This window comes from Leiobunum rupestre, chromosome 7 (genome assembly GCF_980474605.1).
Source record: "Leiobunum rupestre chromosome 7, qqLeiRupe1.1.hap1, whole genome shotgun sequence".
In the NCBI taxonomy this organism is placed as follows: Eukaryota; Metazoa; Arthropoda; class Arachnida; order Opiliones; family Sclerosomatidae; genus Leiobunum; species Leiobunum rupestre.
Genome location: NC_143390.1, coordinates 13,666,892 through 13,682,157, shown reverse-complemented (window position 1 = coordinate 13,682,157; position 15,266 = coordinate 13,666,892). Strand labels below are relative to the sequence as shown.

General features: G+C 37.9%; 1 protein-coding gene across 4 annotated transcripts in view; it reads right to left on the bottom strand.

Moving 5' to 3' along the window:
- Positions 1–15,266, bottom strand: part of LOC149934829 (putative protein kinase C delta type homolog) — a 138,053-nt gene that overhangs the window by 54,544 nt on the left and 68,243 nt on the right. For all 4 annotated transcript variants that reach the window (XM_090181146.1, XM_090181150.1, XM_090181148.1 and 1 more), the window contains exons 6-7: positions 10,756–10,841; positions 10,548–10,677 (exon numbers count right to left, since the gene is read on the bottom strand). In XM_090181146.1, coding sequence (XP_090037272.1) covers positions 10,548–10,677; positions 10,756–10,841 — 216 coding nt within the window. The remainder of the gene's footprint in view (positions 1–10,547; positions 10,678–10,755; positions 10,842–15,266) is intronic.

Genomic DNA, 15,266 nt, shown 5'->3' with positions numbered 1-15,266 from the left:
TAAAGATTCCCCATCCTCATCCCCATCCAGGCCTGGCCCATCTCAATCTCCATCTATCTAGCTAGCGGGCCATCCCAGTCATCTCCACCTCCCTCATCTTTAGAGAAAGGATGCCAACCTAAATAGTCAAAAATGAAGAGAGAATCGACTCTTTCGAAGGCTTTCAAAAGTTAAAAGGGAAATCATTTCCTCCCTGGTTTCGTCATAAGTCCATAATTATTTTCCGTAAGTGCGTCAGTTTATCGAAAGCTAGGTGACGTAAGATTGACGTCATATCCGAAAAATCCCCTCGAAATTTAACCTTACGGTTAAATTTCGCACCGCTCTCGATCCATTTCGATTGTTTTTCACTTCCCAAATACCTCCCGTTAAATACGCAAGCTCCCCTAGCGATAAAAATACGCAACATAAAAACATTTTTCAGGCGTTGGTCCTACTCCTCGGCACGGCTGCCTGCTCACCATGACGATGAGGCAGGGAGCGATTATTCGGCCAAAGGACTTACTCCCAAGTCCACCAAAAATGTGTGGTCATTTTAGAAATAAGAATCAGCTAGGCTAATACCCAGCTAGGCTAATAACCAAGGCACCCCCTTAGGCTTAAGTCATCGAGCGAACTTTGAAGCCTTTAATTCAGGTGGCCGGGTGGTGGCAAGCCCTCATGCCACGCGAGCCAACAGCTCCCTACTCTAATTATTACCGTTAACCTCAACAAGTTTTTTATGGAAGGGGAAACTGAAGAGCTCGGGGGAAAACCCCTTCAAATAGTGGGGAAAGAACTTGCAAACTCAACGCGGAAGGAGTTGTTCCGAGTTTTCACCCAGTGCCACAAGCTGGGATCGAACCCGGCTCCTCTTGCTGCGAGGCGAAAGTGCTGACCACTACGCCACCCCACAATGTGACTAACAAGGAGACTACCCGAGGTGTTACACACCGATTTGGTTCTAAATCGGGGGTTTGGTAGACCTTCATGTAACTGGAAAAACCTAAACGGAAATATCTCCATAGACAACCGTTTTGCCATGGCAACCAAAATTTGTTTTGACAACACAAAATGGAAATTTTCCCATTGAAAATAACATGGGAATCTGACCAATTTTAAGGGTACCCCCCCCCCCCCTGTAAAAATGTTAATTAATTTCGAACTTTTTCATTATTTTTTATTTATATTTTCTATATTTACCATTTTCAAAAATTTTAACTTTTTACCTTAAAATTGGTCAGATTCCCATGTTATTTTCAATGGGAAAATTTCCATTTTGTGTGGTCAAAAACATTTTTGGTTTCCAATTCAAAACGGTTGCCTATGGAGATATTTCCCTTTAGGGTGTTTCCAGTTACACGAAGGTCTTCCAAATCCCGAGTTTGAGTGACGTATCCTTGTACGCGGAAGATAGATAACGAATACACTTACGTTAAACATGTTTATAAGCTTATGGTGGCACCTATCGCGGAGTTTTGGATAGGGCCTTAGAAGAGAAATGAACTAGAACATACCAAGGCTTAAGGTCTGATAAGTTCTTAGATAAGTTTTTTTGGGGGGCCCTAGAAAGATGAATCAGGGAGGATCAAGAGAAAATCAAGCGAGATTCATTTCTTTACTCTTCCCGGAACTTTTTCTCCCTCATTACATTTATACTTTTTTTAGCGGAACTTCTTTGTGTAAGGGTTCATACATTGGACCATAGCTGAAGGATATGCCTGAAAAAAGGAAGTTATATACATATACACTCGGAATGTCTTAAGGCTCCACTGCCAACGTGCCGCGAATTCACCTGGAGAACAGCTCGTGCTTAAACTACGACGCCTCTAAGACGCAAAACTTATTTTCAAATTCACTGGCTGGTCGACTTCACGTAGAAGCCACGGCCACGACGCAAAAAAACTAAAGACGTTTGCTCTGGGAATATGGATTTAAGAAGCGCAATTCCTTCTCATACTGAAGTTCTTAGAGTGTTTATAATGTTTTTCACTAAACTGACCTAGTTACTAATAAACTCTACTATTTAGATGATTAGAACATGGGCCAAATAATGATAAATCCAGGACATGACTCTGGTACCTTCATGCGTACTAAATCGGCCGTCCACTAAAAGACACAGGCGGCTATTTTAGTAGGGGGGAAAAGGAGGAAAAATAATAAAAAATTGGGGGCAAAATCAAGCAAGTTTCCGGTTTCCCGAACGCCATCTAGTGATTACTGAGTCGGAATTCGGAAATAAGTGGCGGTTGTAATTCGAAAATCCTGCCATATTTCGCCCCTCATTTTTTGATAAATTTTAACGATTCTAGGAAAGTATATGTTTAATATTATATAATTATATATATTATACTAATTATGAACTTAGTACGTATAAAAATAAGTACTTACTTTAATAACCACACTATATATGATAACTGTGAATAAATATTCCAGGATATTTACTACGACGACCACGTGTATTATTTTTGAAAACTGTCCCTGAAAAATTTGCCCCCAAAATGACGTAGGTCCGCTATCGCGCGTTTTTCCCAATAGGGGGCAATAGTGATCGGGTGTTAGCGCTGTTGGACGGGTTTTTCGCATAGAGTCATGTCCTGGATTTATCATTATCATTATTTGGCCCATGATTAGAAAGAGCAAATGGGGTAAGTGAACCGAGCCGAGGCTTAAAGTTGAATCGGTGCCGACTCCAGCTTATCGAAAATCTCAAAAGTAAACGACACGCATTTCGATGGGAATCATGAGCCTTCCTTGGACATTCCAAGTGTGTACATAAATCATTTCCGGCTGCAACACAACCCAATAATAAGGATAGACGTGTTATTTATATACAATTGGCAGACCGGAATTTACGGCCACCTCTCTGTCCCCGTGAGCGTAGTATTACAAATAAAATTCGAAAAACGGCAAGTTTTTCTCACGTGGGAATCAGAATGGCACAGCGGGTCCGAGCCATTGCATTGTAACGATTTTTTTAAATAAGTTAAATAAAACTTTTTTAGTTGAACAGAATTCTTGAGAAACTTCAAAGCGGCTGGTGTACCTCAGCAAGAATTTCCAATTTTAGCCACGCCTACCGTGTCAAAATATAAAAAAATAATAACCACCTCAGGCCTAAGTCATCGAGCGACTTTTGAAGCCATTAAATCAGGTGGCCGGGTTACAATGCGTAGGAGGGTGGTGGCAACATTGAGTTGGGAATATTAATCTAGAGATCCAATGCCGTCTGCTCTAAAATGACGATCAAACGTTATCATATGACCCGTGGCGCCATCCATTATTTTGAAGAAAAAAAATCTTTTTGCTTGAAAACGCGTCTTATTTGAAGGAACCATTGAGTGATAGACGGCGCCACGGGTAGAATGATAACGTTTTCTCGTTATTTGGGACGCCGATGGGAGCAGACGACAGTATTCTTATTTTTAAAAACTTGTTTCGCGAAATACTGAAATCCGACGTTTTGATTGGACCTCTAGATTAATATTCCCAACTCAATGGGTGGCAAGCCCTGCATGCCACGCGTTCGAGCCAACAGCTCCCTACACTTACTATTACCGTTAACCTCAACAAGTTTTTAATATCGGGAACAGTGAGTCCCCTTAGATTCTTGGTCCATGAGAGAGCTTACAAACTCAACTCGGAAGGAGTGGTTCCGAGTTTTCACCCAAGAATCATTTCCCCCAAGACATTCTAGGTGTAATAATTGCTTTAGGCCTAGGGTGGTGCCTTGGGTATTAGCCTAGCTGATTATTATTATTATTATTCGTTAAAAACAAGTTGCAGCATACGATTTTTCGATCTTAGTACATATTTCTTTAAAGTTTTAATTAATTTAAAAATAATACCCGAAGTTTCAGTAGTGAATAAGGGCTCGAACCTGCTTTAATCTTATTCCAACGTAAATTGTTTTATTTAAATTTGTAATACTAGACACATAGAGGCAGATGGCGCTAGTGTTGCAGAAGGAAATCCCTCCCTGCCGATTTTTATATAGAGTTGCCTATCCTTATGACATATTGAGTTTCAGACGCGCCTTTCACGAGGGGCTGATCACTCCGCGTAATCGGTGTACAGAGCCGTACCTTTGACTGTACTAATGGGACTACGCGTAATCTTTGAAGTCCCTGCCTTTGACAGTGGTAATCTAAGCGTAGTCCGGTGTACAGACTTTCTAAGAGTGGTTAGCCCCTCGGCCTTTCATCAGTGGCGTAGCTAAGACCCGCGAGGCCCCCCCCCCCGCAAAACAATATTCGGAATTTTATCCGGTATCTAGTATATACTTTGATATGAAATTAGGGGGCCCCTAAAGCTCCGGGGCCCCCCCGCACTGCGGGGTCTGCGGGGGCCTTATCTACGCCACTGCCTTTCATCAGTATTTTGAAGCGAGTAATCGCCAACGCGAGCAGCGGCATTTCTTTGGCTTTTAAACAGACTGCGTTTTTCCAGGAAATTAAAGGAGGTATCGCCATCTATAAGCGAAGTACGAAAATAGAAAAAGCGGAGTTACGAAAAACATCGCCCCAGAAAAAATGGGAAAAATATTTCTTTGGAAAACGTTCCGAAGGAAATGTAATAAACGAAATAAAAGCCAGGGTGGGTTTTCTCCTTCATGCTTTAGAAACAAACACAGAAATGCAATAAAAATTCAACTAGCCGGAAGATTTTGAAAAACGAAAAGAAAAACTAACAAAAGTTGGAAAGTTTCTTAAATGTTTACGCGTCAAAGATTGCGCCTTTCCATTTTGAAGAACCGAACTTATTCATTTCGTATCATCCAAAAATAAGGGCTTATGCCATTGCTTAAAAATTGGGGAAAACCATAAAAGGGCACTTATGATTTTAGAGCGAATGAAGCGGAAATAGCAGCCAATGGTCAACGGACTCGACGTTGACTAATGGTGGAATTCGTTTAATGTTGGAGTGATTTTTCTGGTTTCTGTTTTGCTCAATGAAGTTCTTCTTTGATCAACGGTATAGTACAAAAGAGAAGAATTAATTAATTGTACGGTTTTAATATAAAATTGCCAAATAATTCAAATACAACAATAAAATAAATCAAAATTATTTGTTAACTTTTGGCGTTTTGATAAGAGATATTCTAGAGTTATAAGCCGGAAAAATTTCAGTGGAAACTTTTCTGCTCTGAAAAGTACCGAGGCCTTTTTTCTGGAAAATTTTCCGTATTTTTTCGAAAAAAAATAAAAAGTTTTCATTCCATGATTAGTCTAATATTGTTTGCAAATTTCAATAACTCGGTATTTTCACTTCATTTTTTCGAATCTAAAAGTACAACTAAGTTTCTAGACTAGTCTAAGCTGATTAACAATGTAACACTATTAAAAGGAATATAACCTCAGGTTTTTTGGTGTGGAACACCAACACTTCGACCATTTCCCGCTCCCTCCTATGGCTTCAGATATTTTTGGCGCTGGTTAGTGATTTCCCGCCCAAATTGTTAACATAAAAAACCAAAAAACCTTAAAAAAGACTTGAGGTTATATTCCCTTTAATGTTTTGTAGTATGTTTACTGTTATTAGACATTTTATATCGATAAAAAGTTAAAAACATTAAAAACCCTTAAAAAGTAATTTATGTTTCAATTTTTTATTTTTCCAATTCGGAAAGTTTTCCTGAAACTTTTCTGTAATTTTTATGCATTTATATTTCCGGAACATTAACAACTCTAAAATTTTCAGTTCATTTCATTTTTATCCATATCCGAAAATTATCCGAATAAAAACTTATTTGTTGCATATTAAATCGTATAATAGTCGCGAATAATATCCATAAATAAACAGTTCATCGAATTTTTTATGATTAATTGAAATTTTGGCGGTTTATTTACCCGATTCCCCGAGCTCTACTTTTGGTGAGAATTATAGTTAAAAGTTTGGGATATGCGTTATTTTATAAGAATAACAAGGTCAGAAAATATTTTCAAAAGGATTACGTAATTTTGGGCAATGGCCTCAACGAAATTGTTTTTAAAAAAAAGGTTCTTATCCGTTGAATCAAAGCGATTTCCCTGATAATTCCAGATCTATGTAGTTTTAATTGACTACGTCGTTTCGACTAATTGGTATTACTGCATTTCAGTAACGACTATTTACCATTTAAACTTTCGATCACGCGTTAGAAGTGAATCAATTTACGTTACATCCCTTGAACGAAGATTCAGTCAGGAAAATTCAAATTCATATTTATTTGTTAGATAAAAAAATGTTTGGTATCATGAATCTATTTAAATTGATTCATAGATTCATGTTGGTATACAATTCCTTTATTAGATGTGACTATACTAATTAGTGTTGACGGGTGTTTTTTCAAAAAAAAAGGTTCTTTTCCGTTGAATCATAGATGAATTTATTTATAATTGAAAATAAAATAAAAATGTATGTTGAAACTAATTTTAGCGTTGCTCCCAATTCGACACATGGATGCTCCTTCCCTTAAAAGTCATCAAACCTTCCCATAATCTCATTGGCTCCTTAAAACTGACGCCTACCGACGCGATAGACGCTAGACCATTTCTTTTCGCCTGTTCTCGAACAAAAAGTATATTCATTTTACCCTGAAACGTTTTATTCGCTTGTTCCGGGGATGAGTAATAGGGTGTAAAGGAGTAAATCGGATTTTGTCGTCTGCTAGCCAGAATTTATCCGCTCAAAAGGCCACAGGCAGTCATTTTGGAAAAACGTTTTTACACCGACTCAAACTATACGCCACCACAGAATCGGAGTGAAATGACGTCATAGCCTTACTCTTCTTACCCTACTCCGAAATCCCGGAACAAGCAAAAAGAAACCACCTAAAGTTATTCTCCCTTTAGAACAAATAAATACATTCTTGTCTTTTCTTGATTGAGTCTTACCAAGAATGTTTTATTTCCACATCATGGTCCATTTTTCCCACGGCGCGAGTGTGTGTGGGGGGGGGGGGGGGGGTCGGAAAAACGTCACCGGCGTGTGTTTCAAGCGCGTCAGCTCTAGCCTTTTGGGGAACCAACGGGATAACGTACGGTTTTGATTTGTTGTAGCGGGATGGAGCTTCCTTTTCCATTGGGAGCAAAGATAGTAAAAATAAATAAAATACATTTTACTGTATGCAGCCTAGTGACGCCCGTGCTAGGGGATAACAAACTGTTTTCTTTACTCGTTTTCTAGGGCGGCCTTTACCCGTATTTTCGTTTACTCCCAGGGCAATTTTTCAAGTTATTCGCTTGGTATTTTTACTATAGGTACATACTTAAATGTAGGAGCAACAAACACAAGGAAAACGCAGCTAGCCTTTAAACACGATAACGCAATGTTGGGTACAAATTTCATTGGACGAGCCTTTACGCTGAACGTTTTACGGGGGGAAGGCAATTTCCGAATTTGCCCCTTCCGACGGCAGCGGGCGCTAAAGCGTCTAGCCAATGAAAATTGTACGCAAGAAAATCCATGAATTTTGACGGATTGCGTTCTCCTTGTGTGGGGTGTTGTGTTTGTTGCTCCTAGCTGTTTTTATAGTGATTGATAAAATAATGGGAATTTTTCACCTTAGCTGCAGCAATAAGCGTTCCCTTTAAACCATGATGTACCTTTTTTTGACATATTAAGGTGCTGTAACTTTAGAACCTCTTCACATGAGGCAAGTTTTTTATAACTAACCTTTTTCTGCTGTGTTTGTTGCTCATAGATTAACGTACTTAACTAAAAAAATTATTTCATTTTCCCGTGGCGTCATCTATTAATTAAAAAATCGCAACGCCTTCGGAAAACCCAAACGCGTATAAATAAACGCGCTTTTAAATTGACTTTCGGGTCGAAATGGAATGTCAATTGTGTAAATGACTTCTCATTGGAAAACGAAGCCGCGACCTTGCCGCCCGCCGCATTTATTTTTCACGTTCGGGTGTTATTGGAAACTCGGGCGCTATATTTTACTCCCAAACTAGAAGTGGCAACCAAACGGAGCTGCCAGGTTAGAGTGAACGAGCGCCAACTGGTTCGAATCAATTTCCTCATTGTGACACCCGAGACGGGGCAAAGCGAGCCCGGAAATCTGTTACTTAATTAATAGCGACTCGAGTCTTAAGCCTTAATCTTAAAACCCACGTTTTAAACGAGGCACATAGACGATACATTGTCTTTCCGAGTGAGCTTTCAAGTAAGTGTCGACGAGAGGCTTATTCTAATGACGTCACGGGCGAGAATCCCTTCTGACGTCACGCGACTAGTAATAAATCCCGAGTCATTAATTTTCGTTCGCGACCCGTTTTCATCCATTAACCTTAGCAGCGTTTTTAACGATTATAGGCCGAAAATTATACAACAACGAAAATCAGGTTTCATCCTACGAATAACGTCCCACCTAGGAGCAACAAACACAAGGAGAACGCAGCCTGCCTTTGAACACGCTAAGGCAGTCTTGCGTACAAATTTCATCGGACGAGCCTTTACGCTGAGCATTTTAAGGAAAGGGGGAAGACAATTTCCGAATTTTCCCCTTGCAACGGCAGCAGGCGCTAAGGCGTCTAACCAATGAAAAATGTACGCAAGAAAATGGACGACTTTTGACGGGCTGCGTTCTCCTTGTGTGGGGTGTTGTGTTTGTTGCTCCTAGGTTCCACCAAACTTGAAAACAATACAGGCGGGCGTAGACATTATCTTTCTGGTGGCCCCTCTTTGTCCTGCTTCAAAATTACGTTCCCGGCTATCCCCAAAGTTTTACTGGCGGACGTACAAGATACTCAGTTGCGGGTTAAGAAAGGCCAAATATCTAATACAATTGGCGGAAAGATACTAGGACGAATTTCTGGTAAATATATCCCCGCACGCGTTATATAATTTTGGAAAATACGGTCTATTGCGTTATATTTGAAAGTGATCATTAATTATATAACAGAGATAATATTTAAGAACAGTTATAATTTATTATTGGTACTACAAGGGATGCATACCTTAAAAATTTCTGTTTGGCGAGTCCAGGGTAAGTATGGAACTTGTAATGCCGAGAATACCACGTTCATGCACATAAACGCGCGATTTGATGGTTGTTTAGGACCATAATACTAAAATTACGCTATAATAAAGTTTAAAAATAATTATTTTCATTAAATGTTTATTGATTACTTTGAAATTTACACATTTCTAAAATGGAACCTTTAGGAATTCAACAGAAAAAAAAGTCGAAATTCGAAATTTCCGCCGCCGATTTACCGGAAATTCATGATAGTATCTTTCCGCCAAATGTACTAGATATTTTAAATTTCTTAACCTGCAACTGAGTAAAGTTTCTTTTGGCCTGTTTTTTACTAAAGTGTACTCTTTTTACCCTAAAACGTTTTATCTGCCTGTTCCAGGGATGATACTTACTCTACCTCTAACTATTCGCTCTTTTGGAGAACTAGGGCTACTCTCGCTACTCCTCTTCGAAAGCGAGAGAAAGGCTCGGAGTAAGGAGAGTAAACTGCTAAAATCGTCCGTTTATCCAGAATTTATCTGGTAAATTAGCCATAGGCAGCCATTTTTCGAAATTTTCCCCGACTCAAACTATTCGCCACCGCAGAATCGGAGTAAAATGACGTCATAGGGTTACTCTTCTTAAGTTCTTACCCTACCCCGAAATCCCAAATCACGCGAGATGAACCACCTTTTAATTTAATGATTCATAGGAGCCAAATTTTTTGTAAAACATTGTGGGGGCAGCACGAGCTGCTCCGTGAGAATGGAGAAAATATTTCCACAATGTGTTGGCCAAGTTTTGAAGAACGGACGGCTTTTGTGGCAGATTCTTCGCTCCAAATATTTAAATCTAATCATTTTGACACACATCCTTTTCATTATACACGACTAAACGATAATATTAATAAAAATACATTTATTAATATAAATTGTCATATTTTATAAAAGAGGTAATTTATTTATTTTCTTCGCGATAACTTTTCGTGGAACGTGAGGATGGAACGCTGCAACGCAACGTGCTTTGCGAACCAAAGTCTAAAACTAGGCTCACCAAAGTTGAGTAAAAATGTTCCCTTTTTCGAATAGGCCTCTAATAATAAAATCTAACCGGTGATACTAGAAATATCGAATGTTTGAAATGTGAGGAATCCGTTTGTGGAAAGAATTTCCCTGAGAGCAGTAATATCTTCGCTAAATCACTAGGAAAAATGTAGGATAAAACGTTGTATATTTTGACGTATTATTCAATTGGTATTTATTTTAAATACGATTTTAGATCGTACGCGGGTTGTACTCTCTCGCGATTTGTCTAAAACTCTGCTTTATAATTAAAATTTCTTTATTAAGTGCGAAATTGAGGAGTGCCAATTAATAATATATTTTTAAATTTAATTAAAGCGATGTTTGTAGATTTCAAGTCGAAAATTGGTGAAAAATCACAAAAAAATTAATTTGGGCCCTTTATAATTTTACCACAAACGGTTCGACAATAATCGCAAGAACGAAGACGGCAGCGGCGGCAGCGGCAGCGGTGGCGCCGTCGCCTACACAATACGTGAAACTATTACGCACCCCATTGGGATTGCGTGTAAAAAAGGAAAAAAATGTCAACTTACGTTCGCATTTGAGACCTTGTCTGAAGAGGCCGTAGAGCAGGGAGCCACAGTGGTCGCAGAATGTGGGACTCATGTAGTTGTGAACGCGGAACCGATGAGGCACGTTGATTTTGAAGCGTTCTCGCAAATACTGGAGCAATTATTAGGAAAAAATTATCGTCAATAAATAGCCCATACTATTTGGTTACTAATGAAATGACGCCCTTACAATTGTAGCTTGAGATTCTTTGCCTATGCCTGGACATCGACCCAGTACTTTATCGTGGCATTTGCGATGTACCGTGATTTGACATTCTACGCGCAAATAAAAGCGGATATTTTATCAGAACTTTCCATGGAAACTTCGCGCTTTTTATCTTTGGTCATAACATCCGAAAACAAACCCTTTTCTAAACCAAATTTTATAAGGGGGTGCCTCCTCAAAGAACTGCCTTTCAAATATATCTCCCTTAAGGACTTTTGCGAAAATAAACAATGTTTTAAATAGCTTTTGAAGAGCTCGGCGACTGCCTCGAAAATAACTATTCAGTGTATCAGCAAGTTTCGTTAAACATTTCTACTGTAGCGTTCATTTTCCCCAAAAAATGGTACCACGTTTCCCATATTTTATAATATTTCCTATATTTCGATCCTATAACTTCCTATAATTGGTCAATTTTCCTAATTTTCGTACTTTGCGCTTTGCTTTCAATATAGTGTTAAAGTTTGATAGTAAGGGCCCAAAATCAGCCTATTACTAAAGCACTAATTTAATTCGCTTTTACGGCTGGCCGCTGTTTTAAAATTAAAATGTAATATTATCTTAATACATATATCTAGTCATAAAGTCTGTGATGTTTTCATATTAAATGGAATATTATTATTGAACCAAATTTGCTTTAAAAGCATTTGTTTTATCTTTATTAAAATTATTCCTATAAATTCCTATAAAATGACCATGAATTTCCTATAACATGACCATGAATTTCCTATAAAATGACCGTGAATTTCCTATAAAATGACCGTGAATTTCCTATAAAATGACCGTGAATTTCCTATAAAATGACCGTGAATTTCCTATAAAATTTCCGTGAATTTCCTATAAAATGACCGTGAATTTCCTATAAAATTTCCGTGAATTTCCTATAAAATGACCGTGAATTTCCTATAAAATGACCGTGAATTTCCTATAAAATGACCATGAATTTCCTATAAAATAACCGTGAATTTCCTATAAAATGACCGTGAATTTCCTATAAAATGACCGTGAATTTCCTATAAAATGACCGTGAATTTCCTATAAAATGACCGTGAATTTCCTATAAAATGACCGTGAATTTCCTATATATAGTGTTATATATACGGCATATGCAAACACTTGAAAAATCCTAAAGGGAATTTATTCAATGGGCAACGGTTTTGCCATGGCAACGAAAAATGTTTTTGACAATATAAAATGGAAATTTCCCCATTGAAAATAATAACATGGGATTTGGACCATTTCCTGAGAAAAATTTAAAAAACTTTTTGGGGGGGGGTAAGCGGGGCAAAATTACCCGGTTAGTTAGGCTTCAAAAGTCGGTGGATGACTTAGGCCTAAGGTAAAATTTTCTGTCTATTGCAAAAAAAACTAATTTTGGAGTAAAAAATTGGGGGCGGGGCAGGGCCCTGAGAACGCTTACCTGGGGCCCGAAAATCGTAGCGCCGGCCCTCCTAAGTTGGTGGAGGCCTAGTATAAGGAAAACATAAAAACGCAAAACTCGCGTGTCCAGAAGCTGAGCTGATGTCACGAGAATAATGATTTTTCCAATAATAAAGCAACAAGCCTGATCTGGTTTTCTCTTAAACCAAATCAGTGAAAAATCCATTGATTTCATCAGTGGTGGGGGCCTCTTGTTGGTGGGGTCCCCTTGTTGGTGGGGGCCCATAGGCCTGTGCCTAGTAGGCCGGGGTAGTAGCATTTGTCCGAATACTCATTTGTCCGAACTCGAAAACCGAAATTGTTCCATTTGTACGAATTTAATGACCTTGAGTGTCATTTGTCTGAACGAGTAGTAGCATTTGTTCGAATTTCCATCGCTAAGCACGGCCCTGAGGTTAGGTTAAATATGTAAGGTTAGGTTAGGTGTCTGTTTTCATTGGAATTTAGGTTAGATTGAAGTTCCACAATTATTCATGTTAAGATAAAAAAACCGCACGTTTGGGACTCTATTTTTTACGGATTCGGTTAAATGTGATTCTTTCGAATTTGACTAAAGCCAATGTATCACGTTGGGACAAATGACATTTCGGACATTTGACAAAAAGATAGAACAGTTAAATTGCCAACAAATTATACAAAATAATTTTCGGACAAATGAAACCGTAATTCGGCCATCTGAGCCATATTTTTACAGTTCGGACAAATGAGTATTCGGTCAAATGCGCCTCGATTCGGACAAATGTTACCAAATCAGTAGGCCTAGTCCTTAATCCGGTATTGGTTAAAACAACCTACCGTCTCTACTGTGTACCTTTTCATTTTTTTTACTTATTTTTAATGTATCAAGTCGGAAAAGTTTCCGGAAAATGACCGATGCCTTTTTCCGGAAAATTTTTCGTATTTTTCCGAAAAAAATTTCATTTCATGATTAGTCTAATATTGTTTAAATTAAATATTTAAATTTAAATTAAGCGGCATCTTCGCCTCATTTTTTCGAATCTGAAAGTAAAACTAAACCTCTAGACTAGCTTTAAACTGATTAACAATGTCTCACTATTAATGTTTTGTAGTATGTTTACTGTTATTAAACATTTTATATCGATGAAAAGTTAAAAAAATTAAAAACCCTTAAAAAGTAATTTATGTTTCAATTTTTATTTTCCCGATTTGCGGGAGAATTTTGGCGAAAACTTTCTGGAAATTTTTCCGGAAAATTAACATCACTACTTATTTTTGTCCAATCGAAAAAACGTTTATTTTAATTTACGATTAAAATTGGACGCTGATCCTAAGTCCCAAGACAGTGAACGGGTTAAATTCGAGAGGCTTGGATTTGAATAGCATCGACTCCGCGTGACCCGTTGCAAATATACGCTAGTTATTTAGTCCCCGTTCGTAAGCTTTGTTAATCCCAACCAATCCCACCTAATACGCTAGGCTGAAGGATCTGCCGAAAACGACATCTATCGAACCATTCAGGTATTGACACTAAAGCAAGTGGAGGATCTAAAGGGATGCTAAACCTTGGTGGACAGGATGGGCATGCAATTCACTGGTGATTTTGTTAGTGGTCCTTGGCCAACCAAAAGAGGGCAGTTAAATACCGGTTTTTCACTCACAAGTCAGTTGCAGGTTAAGAAAGGCAAAATATCTAGTACATTTGTCGGAAAGATACTAGCATGAATTTCCGGTAAATCGGCCGCGGGAATTTAGAATCTCGCCTATTTTCTGTTGAATTCCTAAGGGTTTCTACGCGTGTTATACCAGGGGGAAATAACTCGCTGAAAATGTGTACACCAGATTACATATTTCAAGTGATTACTTAAAAAAATTACAGATTACCAAAAGTTACGCGGGATTACTTATTTTGAGTAATCCAAATAATATTATTAGAAATTATTATGAGATTACTTGAGATTATTATAGAATTACAGATATTACTTGAGGTAACTATTATCTCCTGGGATTACCTAACGAGTGTACACCAGATTACTCAAGTTATTTCCCCCTCGGTATTATATTAATCCATTTTAGAAATGTCTATTAAGTAAATTTCAAAGTGATCAATAAATATTTAATGTATATTATTATTTTTAAGCTTCATTATAGAGTATTTTTAGAATTGTGCTCCTAAACAATCATCAAATCGCGCGTTTATGTACGTCAACGTGGTAATCTAGGCATTACCCGTTCTATACTTACCCTGGACTCGACAAACGGAATCTTTTAGCTATGCCTCACTTGTAGTACTAAAACTAAATCAATACAAATGTTTTAAAATCTTATCTATGTTATTTACTTAATGATCACTTTCAAATATAACGTAATAGACAGTATTTTCTAAAATTTATAGAACGCGCGCGGGTATACTTAGAATTTCCACCGTAAACAAGCCAAATTCAAAATTCCCGCCGCCGATTTACGGGAAATTCGTACTAGGATCTTAACACCAAATGTACTAGATATTTTGCCGTTCTTAACCTGCAAATGAGTATAATCACAAAAATATCCTGTTTTGTACTGTCCATCGAAGTTGCATATAGCGGCACTTAGGCTATAAAAATGAATCGAGTAAAATCCCAGGCCCGACCCGAATTCTAATAGGTCTCAATTTCCCGACAAACTGCGAATGTATACACGGCATAGTTACTTATTTATATTGTTGAAAGGTATAGCTAACCCTATGCATTAAAATACAGAACGAAAATAAAAACCACATTTGCATAGTAAAAATTAAATAACATTTATTAAAATGCTAGTCACGACTAGTTTCGCTACCGTTCGGTAGCATCATCAGGTGTGTGAATGAGAGCGAAACTTACGTTAAACTTAATCTCAGAGAATCCTTAGAAATTTTAGACCATAAAAAAACAAAAGTAATCTTTAATCGTGACGAAGGTCCAAATAATTTTTTTGGCAACCATTTGGAAATTGTAACCGGGTTTCGCTCTCATTCACACACCTGATGATGCTACCGAACGGTAGCGAAACTAGTCGTGACTAGCATTTTAATAAATGTTATTTAATTTTTACTATGC